Source organism: Centroberyx gerrardi, chromosome 15, assembly GCF_048128805.1.
Source record: "Centroberyx gerrardi isolate f3 chromosome 15, fCenGer3.hap1.cur.20231027, whole genome shotgun sequence".
In the NCBI taxonomy this organism is placed as follows: Eukaryota; Metazoa; Chordata; class Actinopteri; order Beryciformes; family Berycidae; genus Centroberyx; species Centroberyx gerrardi.
The window spans coordinates 8,831,404-8,849,282 of record NC_136011.1 but is presented as its reverse complement, the minus strand read 5'-3'; the positions used below and the strand labels follow the sequence as shown (position 1 = coordinate 8,849,282).

Genomic DNA, 17,879 nt, shown 5'->3' with positions numbered 1-17,879 from the left:
TATCTGATTAATGGGACCTGCAAAGTTGCCTTTGGGGCTGCTGTCCTGAATTCATCGCCGCCTGGACCACTGATATTTCAAACCGCAGCCTATATCGTTGCTTTACTCATGTGGACACATTTAAACGAGACTCTGACCACGTCCAGCCCACAAATTGCAGAATCCAGCCTGTGTGCTGCAGTTGCCGTCCCAAGGGAAACCACTGCCAACCCCACAAATTGCAAAATTCAAGTGGTTAAATTAATGGGTCTTATCAATAGGATATCAGTCTCACCGCCTGGCACAAGGGAAGGCCTTTGTTTGTAGCATCACATTGCGGTTTAGCATTTTTCGTCTGTATTGTCTCGCTTTCCCTGCTGATTCCTCTGTCTCATCTTGCCCCAATCCCCAGGTGGTCTGCAGGGATTTGGTGGTGCCATGGCGAATATTTCAGGAATTCAGCAAAAATATGAGCACAGACACACAACACCTGGATGCTCAGCTGGGAACCACATGGGTGTAGACAGGGGAGCGGCAGTGACGAGTGGGAGGCCCTGAAGTCTATTAATACCAAACCTAACTCCCTTCTGTTTGACTCATGTGTCGCCATGGGCCTGGAGGGCTCGTCCACTCCACAGCCTGGCTGGAAGCTCTCTGTTTATTTTCTTCCTGCTTCCTCCCAGCCAGGCCGGTCCAGGACTGTACTGTCTTCTCCACCTCCTGAAAGGGAACTGCTATTGATAGGACAAGCTGATTGGATGAAGTGTTTTGTGTGGAATGTGTAAGGGGGGCTTGCAGTTTAGAGGGGGTGATTTAAATTTTGTATTTTAAGCATTTAGCTGTAATCGGAGAAAAAGCTTCAATTTCTGTATCACCAAAAATTACAAGAAACCCTCTCGCAGTACTCTTACAATATTCCTTTGACCTTAGAACAATCATGTGAAAGTGAAGCGAAGTGCTAGGAAAAGAAATGGAATAAGAGCTAAGGAGAGAGATGGAATCATTTTTTAAGAGAGCGAGAGTGAGTAGAGCGGGGATATCGTTCAGTGGAGAGAGGGTGACATGAGGTACTCATTGAAGATATGATTTTTCAGTCTACGACAGAAGATGGGGAGTGACTGCTGTTCTGACTGGAGTGGGGAGGTGATGAGGGCTTGCAGTGGGTGTTGAGGTGTGCATGTGTGTGCCCACTTGCATTCACGCCTATGTGCAGTGTATTTGTGGGCGTTCGGTTCTCTCAGTTGATACGGCGCTTCCCTGCCTGCCCCTGCATGTCCTCTATGATTGTTGGCGCCACTGTGGGCAGCTTGGCTCAGCCTCCCGCTCCTGGAGGCAGCGGTTTTAGTGTCAGAGTGGTGGTCATCATTTTTCACCCTATTTTCCATCCACTCTCCAGAGGACCATTCTTAGCTGCTGAACACGCATGCTTTGAGAATAGCGGTGTTTTCACTGGTCTGAGGGGAGCTGGCAGAGTTTATGACACGAGACCTAATGAGATGCTGAGTTTGGCAAGCCAGCGGGGAGCAAGGCCCCGTAAACAAGGCCAGCTAACTAGCCTGCTAACGTACCTCCAGGTTTAGGGCGTAGGGGAATTAGTGCTGCGGGAAAAATGGCTTTATACTTCTCCAGCAGCTTCTCGGAATAATGGTGTATCATTGCCAACCAAAGTCAGTCAGAGGTTAACTTGTAGCCTATGCGCGAGGGAAAATGAGGACGATGTTTATTGTGCTTCATGCAATTAGGCTGGGCCTTATTATTTCCCCATGTCTGTCTGTCTGTCTGTCCAGGTGATACGCGGGTGCTGAAGGATGTGGGCAGAGCTCTGGTGCTATACAGACGGACGGTCATGCCCTATGCAGCCTACTCCCGCAAACGCAAGGGCTCCAGCGACGAGACGGAGGTGGAACAGTACGCCGGCTTGGTGGGCCAGGTCTGCGCCGAGAGGATCTTGCTCTACCGCGCCTAAAAAAACGGCCGCCGCTATGCGCCGCTGCACCCTTTTATATAAAAGCACCGCCTCCCAGCAATATGTCTGTCTGCCTGTTTGTCTGTCTCTATGTACGTCTACCTGTCTGTCTCTTCACTGTCTGTGCAAGTGCTCTCTGCTGCTTCACCCTGTAGTATCACCATGCTTAGCTCTACACAGGCTGAAACGATGCAGTAGCCACTCAATATGTACTGTATGTATGTACCCATTCACCCACTGGCCTGCTTGATGAATTATGTCTCAATCACATTTGGTAGAATTTCTTTTTATTTCATCACTGAATCCAGTAGCATCTGTTCACAGTTTAGTTGTTGTGTATCCCTTTGCTTGAATAGACACAAACTCATTGGTTGGTTACAGGGAACAGTCCCTTGAATGTTATTTTGATATCATGCATTCATTGCTTTGCTTTTCTTTGTACCATCCTCAACCCTGTGTGCTGATGGAGAGATTACGTTGTAAAAGAACCTCTAACCACAAACAGGTTATGGTTGTCCTGTGTTGATGTGGGATCAGATTTAGGTCAGCATTGCCAATTGAAGTGCATGTTCCCCATTGAATGTCTACTGATCTCGAATAAGCGTGGACAAGAAGGTTTTGGTCACTCATGTACACCTCAGAAATCCAAACTCTCTCATACTAAACCACAATGTAATAAAGATGTTTATCACTGGGTTCCTGTGAAGCAAAAATGTCACTGTTTCTGTTTATGTCTGTTATATTTATAGCTTTATTTGCTTTTCTTTTAATATTGACACTGTTATTTTTGGTTAAACCAAATAAAGGAATTGTATATTCCCTGCTTGGAATTTGTGGTTTTCTTTTGCATGCAAATTATGCAAGATAACCCAGAAGCAACTGTCAGAGGGATTTTGGGAACAGGGCAATAATGCAATGAGAACCTTGTACGCTGGCACAAACGGAGTGTAAATGTGTACAGATACACCAAGCTTATGTCTCACAATAGATACGCACACTCACAGATAGACACGTTCACTGATGTGGTTGGGCTTGTTTGAATTGGGCCAGGCGACAGGTGTCAGATATATGAGCTGGCAGAACATGAATGCAAATGGCCCCTGGCCCTCCGACAGAGTGTCAACAGCAGCCCAGCTCTCAGCCGGGGAAGGGAGAGAGCTGACGTCAGGCAGCCTCCGGGACTTGGCTAGACCCTGGCCAGGCCCAGCAGACTCAAGGCTTCATTGGAGAGAACACCCATATAAAGGGCAGATGTGCAGTTATTCCTGGGACAGTTAGCTAAGTTGTCTGTAGCTGCTGGGTGGGCGTCCTTTTCTTACGGATGCTTCTTGCCAGCTGGGTGTCGGACGAACACACTTACACACACACAACAAACTGAAACTCTAAGCACAGACTGGGAAGTGTCAGTTTGACCCTAACCTGGACTCTTATCAGTCCAGCACCTCTGCTCTCATAGCTGTTGTGGTCTGACTGTTGCAGCCAGCCAGCCAGCCTGTCTGCACCCAGTCTTGAGAAAACAGTCAGCGTTGGAGTCGTTCTCTCCAGTTTAAACCCAACCTGGGTCTAAGAGCTGCCTGTGTCCTTGGGAATTAGGGCAGATTGACAGGCTAATTCTCCAGGAAGGGAACACTGACGCTGGCTAGTGGCCACGTTGGATTCACTGTTTCTCTCCCACATTAGGCATGCTTCCCCTGGACCTGGTGTGCGCACACACACACACGGACACACACTCACACACTCCTGGCACTGTCACGAATGGTTAGTCTTGGTGGACACCACACACAAGGACATATGCCAGTACTGTGGTGGACCTCTTTCTGTCAAAACAAGCGGCCCGGACCAGCCGGCTATTTTCTAATGAGTCCATAATGCTGTAAGACACAGCATGGCAGGGTTTGGACATTAGTCCGATACATAATTGTGTCAAACTACACCCTCCTCCGCAAATCACTGCTCATAATTCTTATTAAATATGAGGTCTGTGCTGACCACTCACCGCTGCTGAATAACGTTCAGCCAGAGGTCACCATTCAGAGAATAAAGAGGCCTAGAGAGAAGGGTTTATCTTCATGTGAGACCTGGGTCAAATCAAACATTTAAATACTTTCTACGGTTTGTTTTAGCCCACGTTGGTGCCAGATGGGTGGGGTTTATCACGTAGGAAAATAAAATGAGTGCCAAAAAGCTAAGACAATCCCCGAAAAGCATTTCAAAGTCACTGACAACTTACCTGACACCGTCTGAACTGTCCCCCCTGTGGTTAACTCCACCCATCTGCCACTTCAAGCAGGTTAAAACCAACGCTTTGAATTATTTTTAACCACCCGATCTCCTTTCTCCTCCTCTCTACCTGCTGCATGCATGTAGCGTCTCTACAGATGTGCCGTGGCCATGTGAGAACGCTGAGAGGGCCGCAGAGGAAAGAGGATGTGTCGGCGTGAAATAGTGTGGGAAGGAGAAGCGAGACAGGAAACCAGGAAATAGATACACCATGCCTGAGGTTTTCCCTTTTTCCATACCCCAAGTCCAAACTCACAGCGCTGCATGTGGAATCGTATCAGAAAAATATGGAATAATATCCCACAGCTATTTACTTAAATGTCTCTAAATGTTAAATGGCTGTGCCTTAGTGGCTATTATTTATTTTTCTGGTAAATAAGAGGGAATAGTTTTGGGAAAGCATGGTTTTGCAGATTTTATCTTTTTTTTTTTTTTTTAGATATTTTCCTCCCTTACTGTAGAACACAAAGCCATGCCAGGGATGGGATGGGATTGCGGATGCATGCGTCACCCGCCAGCATCCCCGGGTCACGTGCACATATGAGTAAACCTGGACATTCCATGTAGCATCTGAAATAACTATTACGTAAAGCCGTCTTCCTGTTTGTAAATATGATCCTATCTGCGGGCAGTGTGCTGTTTGATCTCTCTCTCTCTTTCTGTCCTTCGCCGAGCTAATCTTTCTGCACTACATTCAAGCTTTGTTTCACCATTCCCAGGGGCAGAATCTAAACATTCCCTGTGTCCACGGTGTGTGTGTGTGTGTGTGTGTGTGTGTCAGCACCATGTTTACTCTGACTGGCCCTTGTGTGCGTGGGCCGCTCGCTGTTTGGATTGGCTCCCCATAAGGACAGTGTGAATTTACAAGTTTGTTTTTGATTCTCTCTCTCATGCTCACTCCCTCCCCACCCCCCCCCCACCCCCCTCACTCCCTCTTCGATTGCATTTGTGTGTATGTGTGTGTGTGTCTATATGTCTGTGTTGTTTGTTCCATTGTAATGCGGACGTGTATTGGTGCATGTTTGTACTGGCACCCACGCCGGGCCCCCAGGAGCAGCGGAAGCTCCCAGGCCGGAGGAAGTGCGGGGTTCCTTTGTGCGCAAGGCCCCCCGGATTAAGCGTATCGCACCCTAAATGCAGGCCCTTTCTCCTGGGGATTATCTGAGGGACAGGGGGGCACCTACTCCCACTGGGGCCCTGTCACCCAGAATTCAACGCACCGTCACCAGACCGCTCCCTCGCCCCCTACCTAGGATACGGGGCATGAGGGGAGGCTTTGTGCGGCAAGAGACAATGCTAAAGTGATTAGCCCGAGTTATTAAGGAAGCATAGAGAATGCGTTTTGACATGGGGCTTCGAGTTGGTCCAGCTCGCTGTTGGACATGGTGAATGTATTCACAAGCATCAGGTTGTTGGGTATGTATACATACTGTATGTTTAGTCACTCTTTGGGCCGGAGCAGGCATGCAGTTGTGGGTAAACCACTTACACTTGCAGAATGGAGTTTAGCCAGCTTTTTAACCTGATCTGAAACTTAAAGATGTAAATTTAACACATGCATGACAGTAAGTACTGTAAAGCTGATGTATGAGGATAGGGTCTTTTAAGAGAACAACATCATAAATTAATGCTTTTCTGAAAATGATTGACATTTGGTTGTTTGCCTTGTGATGACCACCGACTGGAGTTTACCCACCTTTTATTGACCACTACATGACTGGACAGGAGGGTTTTGGGGCGAACCACTAAAGCAGGTTTTTGCACCGCCTTAGTCAAGAGTGCTAACTATCCTCACTTTTACAGTGAGACAATTGAAAGACACATCTTTCTGTGTGATCCTCTGATTTCATTTGCATCCCTTTACCTTTGAGTGGACGAAAAGGCCTATGGCACTTTTCGAAAAAGTTTCCAAAGTTCTTCACAATCAAGACAAAAGACAAACAGAAGACACAGAGACAAGGTTACTCAAGCAAAGAAAAGGACAGCACCAAAACCAAAGACAGAGTAGAGTGGGACACAGGGTAACAGGTGGGGAGGTACATGAGATTAGAGTCAAAAAACATCAGAAAACCAGAATCATGGAACAATAGTAGTATGATAAATCATTATCATTGATTCATCATCTGACCGTAAAGCTAATGGGGAAAACAACCAGGATGCAGCAACACATCATTGAGACACCATGGTGTCCTCATATGTATCCCCACCCCCTCCCATGTGTTATGCCTCCATCACTTTCTGCTCTCTCTCCCTCTCTCTCTCCCTCTCCCTCTTCTTATAGGTCTTTACCATGTTAACGTCTCTCTGTTTACCCCTCCTTCCCTCTCCCTCCTCTTCTTTTCTGCTGCCCCTCTGGCACAGGCCCGCGCACCTCTTTCTCCCCGAGGCGGTCATACATATTCCCAGTGGCATTAGAATACTAATGGCTCGGTGTGAATGGGGTAAGGGTGCGGGGTGGGTGTATGGGTGGGTGGGTGGGGTGGGGGGGTGGGCTCAGGGTCACCAGCTACCCACCCCTCAAATATGTGCGCTGTCTCCTCTGGAGGATCTAAATCTTCTTTCGTCGAGGCCCAACCTCATTTTAAGTGCGCCACGCCGCAGTGGAAATTTCCCTTTCCCTGTTTCTCCTTGAATAATACATTTTCCAGAAGAAAACAGGTAGAGAGGTAAGGTCGTAGTCACATAACCCCCCCCGACACACACACACACACACACACACACCCCAACCCCTCCCACGCCTGGCCCATGAAAAAGCCCAGCGCAGGCTATATTTGCAGAGCTCTAAATCTTTTTGCCTGTTGAATGCTGCTGTTGTTGTGGAGGGGGAGTGCTTGGCATCGCCACGGCAACCTGCTGGGTCTGAGGGGGAGCTGGCCCGTGGAGGAGAACAGAAAAATGTCTGTATAATTAAGATTATAAAAACGCTGATATTTACGGCTCACCCGGGCCGCACAGCCCCAGCGGGGCGAGTTAAGTCGTAGCAGCAACACTGAGCGCTTTTGACACTGTTTTTCTTCACTATACCCTTAATGGTGTTTTTCTTTGTGGTGGAGACAGCATACAGCATCACATGCATTTTTTCACATGCCACTTGTGCTTATTTGTGTACGTAATGTATTTCCACGCATTTAGCAAGAGTGCCGTGGATGTATAAATTCCTATAATTACCTTCATTGTAAAAGCAACAAGCGCACGACTGTTCTCTCCTATTAAATTCCCTTTGTCCACCTGAGACGCGCCTCACCCTCAGCCTCTCACTTCTCTCCTTTATTCACACCTCATTTCATGCTGTAAATTCAGTTGGCCCTCAGATCTAACCAATAAAGCGTGCAATCTTTCCCACTAATAGCCCATAATAACTTAATACGCCATTTTTCCACTAGCAGCTATTGTTCTTATGATTAGGTTTCAACTAAGTACTTCTACAGTACGCTCTTTTGTTGAGTTGTCTAAAAGCCATTTTGTTGCTACTTCTTAACACTAGAAATGATGTAAACAGCGTGTGAATTCATGTACTCACAGCATGGTGCATAACGTTATAAAAGTATATTGAATCGAACCAAGCCAAGAAACCTATCAAAATATATAAATCACAGGCAGACCTGTATACTCTGCCCCCACTGTGGGATACAGCTGTACAGCATCACCTCCCCCTTTCTCCCGCGTCTCCCCCACTTAGAGAATCCCACAGACATGAGCTGCCATTCCCGATTAGCCACACATTCGAGAAATGTCAGAAATGTTTCATGCGCCGTGTCTCGGCTCAACTGGTGCAGGCAGACATCTAGTGTGATAAAGGCTGCGGGTCGGGAGCTAAGGGTTCGCAGGGGAGGTGCTGCATGCCAGGCGGGGGGGGGGGTGTTTGATTTAGCGGATGACCCCTCCACCTCTGAAAAATTAGGTGACAGTTAAGCAGATCTTCAAGGCCCAGACCACCTGAACACCGGTTGACTGACAACCCAGAGACTGCTAAGCCATTTGGAGAAACGCTTAGCAAGACAAATATTTTTACTCCCGGCCAACAGTGGGCACAGGCCCTGGAGCTGCCTGGCTCCGGACAGCAGCGGGAGAGGGTGCGGCCGCCGGTGGAGCTGCCATGTGTGGATGGAGGAGGAAAAGAGGGCAGCTGGGGTTGGAGAGGACACCGCAGTTCTCACAGAGTCTGGAAAAGACTGCATTTGGGTAGATGGATGATGGCACCGAATGCACAAATTTGGGTCATCCTCCTGATTTGCACAATCCACATCTCAATTGTCTCAAAGCTTAAAAATCCTTCTCTAACTCGTCTGTTTCTCTGTATCTACATCTCCTTCTTTGTGATTGGTTTAGATTTAATAAGGGAATTCAATAAGGGATAATAGCTTCTACTTGGATTCACCTCATCAGTGTGCTTCATGAAAAGAGTAAATGTCCCTAATATTTTGTACATTCAGTGTATATAATAATGGTATTTATAATGGTCATCTTTGTGATATTAGGTTTCCAGAAGTGGTGGTGTCGTCATATTCCATAGTCAGGAGGTGAATGAGGAGACACTGTGACCTCACCATTGTGTATACAGTGTATTATACTGTAATTACATGGCTAGGTGGGTATGTCTTAAGTGACTGCAAAATAAATGCAGTTCACCCTCAAATACACTCTGGAGCATGATAGAAATGATCTGATACCATGCGAGTCTATCTCAAATGTCAAGCACTATGAGTGCAGGTAACAGCCAATATGTCAATATAAACCACAATTATATTAAATACTTGTGTTGATGTGGTTCGCTTGGATGCCGCGAGCACAGAGAGAATTCGTGTCTGTGTTTTGAATTTGCGGTCGCTACATGGCGCCCGTAAATCCAACCAAATAAGGGCCGCGGCCAGAATTCCTACTCACAAAAGTTGGAGCCTCCGAGCCGTACGGAGATAGAAGGAGAGATTCACTGATCCCAGAAATCCCCCGTGGCATGCAGCCTGGCCTGCTCTCGTCCAGCCACTGTGGCTGTTGGACCGGGGCCCATCAGTGGCTCACAGACCTGATCAGTCTCACAGAACACACAGTCAGCTCCACACTGCTGGGTTTGTTGTCGGTGCGTGAGTGTGCGGGCTCAAAGCTTCCTCCACGGGTTTATTACTGACTTTTCTGCTGAAACACCCGGGATTCACCGACCGTTCCTTCATACCAAGTCAAAATACATCACTTTTCTGGTTCAAATACAGGTAGAAATGGTGATCACTACAGTGGACAACACTGTCCAGCAGCCACGCAGCTACATTACAGAGGAAGATTTCACTCATTTCTCTATTCAAAAAGATGCAAGACTAAACCCAGAGATGAAGGGTGACATTCCTCCACCAACTCAGGCTGCCATGTTCAGCTGCAGGTCAGCCGCTGAACAAAGGCGGCATGGAGCGGTGAGTCTCTCAGCGGTGATTCAACAGACGCTTTGCTCAGGTCAGTGGATGAGGCCGCAGCAAAGAAAGTCGTTGGCAGAGGGGGATTTCTCAAAAAAAATATCCCCTCCACTGGTTAGCGAGCCACAAATCCCTGCTTTGGCCGAAGGACTTGCTGAATGTGCAAAAAAAAAAAACGACAGAGAGAGAAAGAGAGAGAGAGAGAGAGGGACGGGGGGGGAGCAGACGAAAAAGAGGGAAGAAAATAGTGGGCTGCCATGCAAATTAAATGCAGATTCTGTATATATGATTTCTTTTTTTTTTTTCATGTCACGAATGAAAAAAAAGGGAAGGATGAAAAATGGAGAGAAATAAACATCGTTGGGCTGGCTGGGCCTCTTGTTTCGTTTGGCGGATTGCAGCTCAGTACCATTACAGCCCAGTCATTACCCTGGAATCCAGAGCGAGGGAAAAGAAAACCAGGCCTTTGCTTCCTCTCTTTCTTTCTCTTCTCCTCTCTCTCTCTCACTTTATTTCTCTCACCCTCTACACCCTATACCTCTCTCTCTCTCTCTCTCTCTCTCTCTTTCTCTCTCTGTGTGTTTCTCTCTCACTGTCTCCTCTCCTTGTCCTCTCACTCAGTTTTTTTCTGGCTCGTTCCCTCCATCGTCTGCTCTCTCCAGGGTAATTTAAAGGCAATTCTAATTCACTTACAAGCCCCTAAAGAAACCCCGACATGCTGCAGAGTGGGACAGCCTCAGCCTGTTTGAGGGTTGGAATAAATCTGCCGCCGGTGTGAGGTTGGATTAAGAAAGATTTTTAAGTGCGCCACTTTGAGAAAAGCACCAGCAAACGTTGGGTTAGCGTTTACGAGGCGCTCTGGCGGCCAGCGCTGAAATATGAAGAATAATATAACAAAAACCCGATCTGCAGTGCTGCGGGAAAGGAAGTGTTTTGGGTTCTGGTCACGTTATTAGTATTATTCTTCATGAGATGGGTTCCTCTCTGGTGGGAATGCGGAGCCTCAGTGTAAGCTCATGTCGGTCTGTGGCCTCCGGGTTTTACTGTTCAGTAAACAGCGGAGGGAAGAAGATGGTCTGAGCCACACATGAAGGGAACCCAGAAAACTTAAGCGCCGGAATCAAAAACGTATGTGCAGGAAAGCTCTCGGAGCCCCGGTGCCAGCTTCACCACACAGGATACAGCAGCTCGCAGTGAGGAGGAGGAGGAGGAGGAAGGGGGGGGGGGGGGGGGGGGGAGCAGGGGGGGGCACAGTGGTTGGGTATGCACGAAGTCATGAGGTGACGAAGGCTGGAAAACTGGTCATTCTGCCCCCAGGACCCACACAATGGGCTTCACACAGGAAGCAAAGGAGTCATGCACAGGAAATGAAGATAATAAAATCAATTTAATGAATCCAAATTATTAATTTTTTTTTTTCAAAAAGAAGAAAAATGGAAATACTATTATTATTTAGTCTATTTTTATTATTATATTTACATTTTTTACTTATTTTATTACCTTAACTTCTCGTGCTTTCCTTTGCTTTTCTTCAATAATAACAATAACATTAACAACAACAACAATGACATTAACATTAACAATAATAACAACAATAACATGACAGAGAGACACAGAGAGAGTGATACAGAGAGACACAGATCCAGAAACAGACACAAAGAAAGAGAGACAGACTAAGGCAGAGACAGAGGCTCATGACCTGCATCATCCCCAGTTCAGCACACTGGAACCAGCCTGTCATCACGATGGAAATTACCATTACAAACTAGACAGTGAAACTCATCCTCGCTTGCAGGGAAAGACACATTCATTATCCTTTTTAAGATAACACCCCATACGGCTCATCCAAAATAACCATCCAAACATTTTTCTTGCCGTGCTTTTTCCACTGCGTTAACCTGTGTGCGTGTGTGTGTGTATGTGTGTGTGTGTGTGTGTGTGTCTCCGAGGCTGTCCCTTCACATTATCTCATCTTCTGACAGAAAGCCTCCTCTCCCTCCCATAAGTTTCCTCTTAATTCTCCCTCAGTTCTTTAATGCAGCTGGCTTCAGACAGGGTGAGCTGGGTTCCTGGCCCGCTACGGTGACTTTCCATCACACTGATGTGTGTCTGGAGACGGGACGGGCCTCCGCTGGCTGGGACGCCCACCACTGGGCCTCATTCTCGGGGTGAGATATGGGGCTGCGGTTGGGTACCTGGTGTAAGGGAGCTGGACCGAACAGATAGCCTTGTAGAGATATTTCTTGTAACTGTATTCTTTTGGGGGCAAAGGTCAGACTATAACAACGGCAGTGATGTAGTAGTAAATAATGGATGGGCAAACTCTGACCCCCAGGTGGTGATCATCATACATAAACATAACATAAACAAAAATCTGTTAATTTGCAGAAAAAAAGTCCCGTTTCTGCTTTTTTCCCCTTAAAAAATGCATAACTTCATATGACTTTCACCCGTTTAAATGAATTTATCTAACAAGGATTTCAGGCTTTCTGCATCCCTGAATAATGGCAAGTGCTGATGCTGTGATGTGTGAGATACTGGGATTGTGGCCAGAATATATAGAAGGTTAGATATAGATAGAGGTGAGACTGGGATGGTGTTGGTTCAGACTCCAAAAAAATCTGGATAAGGAGGAACGGGAATAAGTAACACAGCAACTCAAACTGGATAAACAAGAAGTGAACTGAAAAGAGAAAATAGACATTAGGGCATGTTTAGAAAGAAGAATATCTCCTAGCCTTGTGCCAGGAGCATCTGTGTCATTGTGCCAGGGTGTGTGTGTGTGTGTGAGGGGGGCAGGGTGGCATCAGTGTCCGCCTATTCACACCACCCGCCATCCTCTGTGGGCAGATTTAGCATGCCGCATTCTTCCTTTTCAAAGGCTCTGGCGGGACAGAGGAGGGAAAGACAGAAAGGGAGCCTGTTCCTGACGGGACGAGGTGGAGTCACTGGGCGCTGTGCCCGCTGCGCTCTCTCTCCTCCCCGCTCCTCTCCTCCGCTGATGGGCCGACACGGGACAAGTCAGTCGTGTTAATGACTGGCAGGCCAGACCGAATGATTGTTAATGTGTGTGGTTTGTGGGTGGGGGTACGGGAGTGGGCGTGAGCAGAGGGGTGTAGGGGTGTAGGGGGTCAGGGCGCAGGGTGACAGCGTTTGTCAGTGTGTCAGCGGGGCTGACAGACAGGCGGGACTGTGGGAACGGGTGACAGGGGCCATCCGGGGCCTTTGCGGGCCTAACGTCGGGGGCCTTTTATGGGTTTATCAAACCGCTGACCCCCCGCCGCCCCGCGCACAGGAAATGCGCTGGCAGATGAATGGAGAGATCATGTCAATGAAGAGGACGGGGCATTGCGGGACAAGAGGGGAGGGTTGTTGGGGTGGAGGGGGGGCGGCTGTCAGGATTGGTGGCGTGAGGGAAAGTGGAAGAGGGGGGGTGAAAAGGGGGGAAGATGAGTAAGTGGGGAGAGAGGATGAACTTGGATGGAGGCGATGGAGATTAAACCCCTCAAAATTATACACTACCAGTCAGAAGTTTGGACACACAGATTTTTCTTTATTTTTTACTTTTTTTCACACAAGACATCAAAACCATCAAAACCACAAAATGAATTATGCAGTGACCAAAAAAGTGTTAAACAAATCAAAATTATCTTATATTTTAGATTCTTTAAAGTAGCCGTCCTTTGCCTTAATGGAAAGGCAAAGGCTTTGGAAAGAAATTCATACATAGGATCAAATTCACTATTTATATTTGTCTAAAAAAACAGGTTTCAAGCATTCAAGCATAAGCCTTTAGATCAAAATGGCTTTAAGATAATGAAAAACATAGTACATTCAATTAAGTGTGTCCAACTTTTGCCTGGTAGTGTACCTCTGGATGTGACTATGGTATTCATTCTGCTGTCATAGGTTCTATGTTGTACATTATAAATTCTACATGCAATTTTATGTCTTTTTAATGAGCTGTTATATGCTTTTTGTACTATGCAGTGTGCAGAGTCTGAGACATATTTCCTCCTCTGGGAGACAATAAAGTAAACGTTAAGCTTAACCTTAGTGCTGCAGCGTCTCCAGACTAGGCTGACACACACAGCTCGAGGTTAACTGTGTGTGTCGAGTCTGAGTCCCTTAAAACAGCCTTCAGTCGTTTCTCCCCCTCTACCCGCCGGCTAAGTACAGTATTGGTAAACAGATCATGTAGCATTGCAGCAGTGAAGCGAGCAGTCGCAGACAGATCAGCTAGTGATAGAGACGGATGGCAAAAGTTAGCGGGAGGAGTTTTGACACGAGAAAAGAAGCGAGAATAAGAGCGTTTAGGAGAGCTCCAGCTGCTCAAAAAGAGTATGCAGCAATGACTTTGTAATTTAAGAGAAATTGATGATAATATATGTAATGTAGAATTCGCAATATGAGACTTATTCTAGATAAACAAGTCTCCAGTGTCGGGCAAAATCTTAATCCTAATCTGCCTGTGTGGGAGGTTCATCCCTCCAAAGATCAATAAATCCACTATTTACATAAAACTCTCCCTTTTATCAACCAACAAATCATCTCAAGCCTTCCTTATGGGAGTTGCACAAAGCATAGCTCACCCCAACACAGATATGTGAAAGAATAACACATGAAGTCTCTATGGAGCTGCACATCAATCTCCCTTTTAGAGCGTATGGAGTTGAGCGCGTTTATATGAAGCTGACCTGTGACCTCTATAACTCCGTGTTTAAGGGCAGTGAAAGTGGTTCTGTGTGTGTGTGTGTGTGTGTGTGTGTGTCTGGGCTGTGCTGGACCAGGCTGGGCTGTCTGGATTGGAGGCCAGGGCCCCTCTACACCCTGCGTCTGGGTGTCTGGGTTAGGCGTCCTCCTCTATCCAGGCCGGCTTATTTATGACCTGAGCCGGGCCCAGTCCAACAGCCAGAGACAGAGGGAGGGGAGGGAGAGCTGCATACCCCCGCTGCATTCCTACGCACACAAAAACCTGACACACACACACACACACACACACACAATCGCATGAAACACATACACACACTGACACGCGCACACGCACGCACACTGCAGATAAGGAGATGGAAATATCTCCCATGATCTCATATCAGAATCTCCGAGTGCTAGGCTGTAGGGTGAGCCACTTTCCCTCCCTCATCTCTCTCTCTCTCTCTCTCTCTCTCTCTCTCTCTCTCTCTCTCTCTCTCTCTCTGTGTTTTTCTCTTTCTCCAAAGGTAATCCCACTCCTCTGTTTCAGGGTTACAGAATCTCTGTTACAGGTCTCTGATATGTAGGATTTTCCTTTTATGACCCTTTAACTCTCCCTCTAAATCTCAGAGACTAGCTATAGAAGTGAGGAATTATAAGATTTCAGGGCATCATCTCATCTCTGAAATCCATAGCAGAGAAGAAAGGAGCAGACTGGTGGCTCCATGGAATAAAGTTAGAGACTGAAGGTAAAACAGTGTTTCTGTCTGGAGTGTTTTTTTTTAACCCTTATCTAACCAGGCAAATTGACTGAAAACACATTCTTGTTGGAGGAGGAGAGATGGAGGAGAGAGAGGTGCTCATTCACTTTCAACTGGTCAGCTGGTCTGGGGATTTGAACCAGCGATCAGACCCATGCTTCTCTAACCTTCAAGGTACTGACACCTCCTTAAATTCTGATTGGATCAGAGAGAAGATATAGTCCACATAGTGCGGCTCCACATCAAGGCTCTTCCTGCTCCCATGCATTCCTTTTTTTTTCTTCCTTCTTTATTCTCCCTGCTCTTTTTTCACCTTTCCTTCCATATGGAGAGGCACGGCCCTAGCTTACATCACTGCTCAGTTATCTGCGGGTCAGTGAACTCTTAAATACCAATGGGGTTGTATACGGTGGACATGAGAGGCGAAAGAGAGGCCCACATGCCTGCCTCGGCTTTGTCAGGCCGGCCCGAAACATCCCACCAGCGCGCCGAGAGTGAAAGAGCCGCCGCCGCTGCCGCTGACTTTCTGAGAGGCGGACATGCTAAAAAAGAAGGGGATGGGTAAGAGAGTGCTTCGCTGCACCTCTCTTTTTTTGTTCGCTACTCCTTTTTTGTGGTTAAATGCCGCGGAAAATTGGATGGCCTGGCAAAACAGAGGTGGATGTTTTCCCCGGAGCAGAGTGCGGATGGAGCACATTCCAGGGGAAAGCTGTGTAAATCCCTCCATTGATTTGGTGCGAAACCCTCCTGACCTCTGGAATACATTAGCAGATTAGCCATGGAGGCCATGTGCACACAGCTCTCTTAGCTCAGCCGCCGGCCTATTCACACTCCACCACAGAAGCACTCAGTACATGGCCCCCAAATACAGAGCCCGGATACCAGGGGCAGATGGGCCCACACCCGCTCTCATACTCTCAAAACCCAATTAGGCCTCAATGTGTGTGTGTGCCTGTGTGTGTGCCTGTGTGTGTGTATGCACTTGTGGAAAAGTACATTTGTGCTTCTTTCATATCTCTTGTATGGGTGTATAGTGGTGCAGCATGCTGTCAACGTTATTTGAAGCTCTACTGACACTCAAAAACGTTGGCGAGAGTGAAGCAGGTTTATTGACTCAAATCAAGCGATCCAAATCCTTTGGAAAGGTTTAAAGTTTTTCTTTGCAAAAAACTCAGCCGCTCCTTAATCTCTACTCTCTTGTGTAAGACTCCCTTTTCTATTGATTTACAAATTGATTGCCTCTCTATTACATCATGAACCCTGACAAAAACAAAGCAAAAACAGAGGCTAAGTAGCTGAAAGCTGTGTCAATACTCCCTCGCTTATTGAAACGTTCACTGTAAAAGCTGAGAGAGAGCCGATGATTCTCCACATGGATGACAGCTCTGTTGAAGTTGGTGGATCCTGATAGTGATGTCTTTCTGTTAAACTGCAGCTGCACCATCTCTCTCAGCATCTCTTGTTTGCTGTGATGTGTGTGTGTGAGTTGGGAGGGGGTGTGTGTCTCTGGTGTGTTTTTGGGGTTTCTTTTGTGGAGCTAGTGGTGCTAGTGCTAGGGATTGGGGTCCCATCCTCGTCCCATCCGGCTTGAAGGACCAGCGATTAGGGGGTTGCTCTGTTTGAAGTTGGGAGCTGTCAGCAGGGAGGGAGGGGTGTTTGTTCTCCAACTACCGCCTCTGTCCATAAAGGCATTTAGATGGGCCAAGCTACCACCCATTGAGGGTTGATAAAAAAAAAATCTGTCCAGTCTGAAATTCAGACAAACACTGGACTCTGGGAGCTGAAAAACCTCCAAGGCAAAGCTAAGAAGAGCTAACTGAAAATTAAGAAAGAAAACTGTGGGGGTTGGGAGGGAGAATGGAGAATTTGATCTTATTTGGAGGAAAAACAGTTTACTGGCATTACTAACCGATAACAGAGACTGAGTGCAACTGAACTATCTGCAGCTTTTCTTACGGACAGCAGCTTTTCCATTGTATTGCAACCTTTGGACGTTTGCTTTTCATAACATTGTAAGCTCATATAAAAGCTAACAGGGTGTTAATGGATTGAGCAAGTGGCCATTGACCCGGTATTGTGCATTATGTGTGTTTAGATGCGTGCGTCCCGCTCGGGGTGAGGGGTGCTGCTCTGGGTCAGGGGAACAGGCATCATGGTCACGGGCTACAAGGCCCACCAGGACCCCCGCGCCCCCCTCGGCGGGGACACATGGTCCGGCCCCCCCCGACAGGCCCCCGCACCACAGGGACAGAGCTCACCCACCAGCCAAGCAGCCTGACACCCAGATGGCGGCTGCATCCTCGCTCGCTGTCCAGCTTCCATCATGAAGGAGCTGATGACTGAGGGATGAACTGCCATTTGGGAATAATAATAGATTTACTCTCTACTCTACTCTACTCCACTCTGCTCTACTCTACTCCACTCTGCTCTACTCTGTTCTACACAGATTTTGACAATGCCCGCATCATTTTGGGTGATATTCTAGACAAAATATTTTTTTTTATCTTCCTACCATCCTCCAATTCCACTGTGTACACAAGCATGTATACTCGTAATTGGGAATGGTGTGGACACACACACACACACACCTGCATGCACACACACATGCACGGTGGCAACACTACCAGTACAATAACTTTAAAACTGCACTTGAAATCATAAGGCCATGGGGAAAAATAAAAATGCAAATGTTATGGACACAGAAACTGTACCCGCCCGGCTAAACATCCTCTGTCCTAATGTGATGTGGGCAGCTGACAGCTACTATTGACCATAGGAATGTTGCAGATGGGAGAATTT

The 17,879-nt window shown here is 47.2% G+C and overlaps 1 protein-coding gene across 3 annotated transcripts in view; it reads left to right on the top strand.

Annotated features, from left to right (window-relative positions):
* Positions 1 to 2,660, top strand: part of ate1 (arginyltransferase 1) — a 63,296-nt gene extending 60,636 nt beyond the window's left edge. For all 3 annotated transcript variants that reach the window (XM_071922593.2, XM_071922592.2, XM_071922591.2), the window contains one exon: positions 1,767 to 2,660. In XM_071922593.2, the coding sequence (XP_071778694.1) occupies positions 1,767 to 1,945 (179 nt within the window). In that variant the 3' untranslated portion in view covers positions 1,946 to 2,660. The remainder of the gene's footprint in view (positions 1 to 1,766) is intronic.
* Positions 2,661 to 17,879: the final 15,219 nt, after the last annotated feature.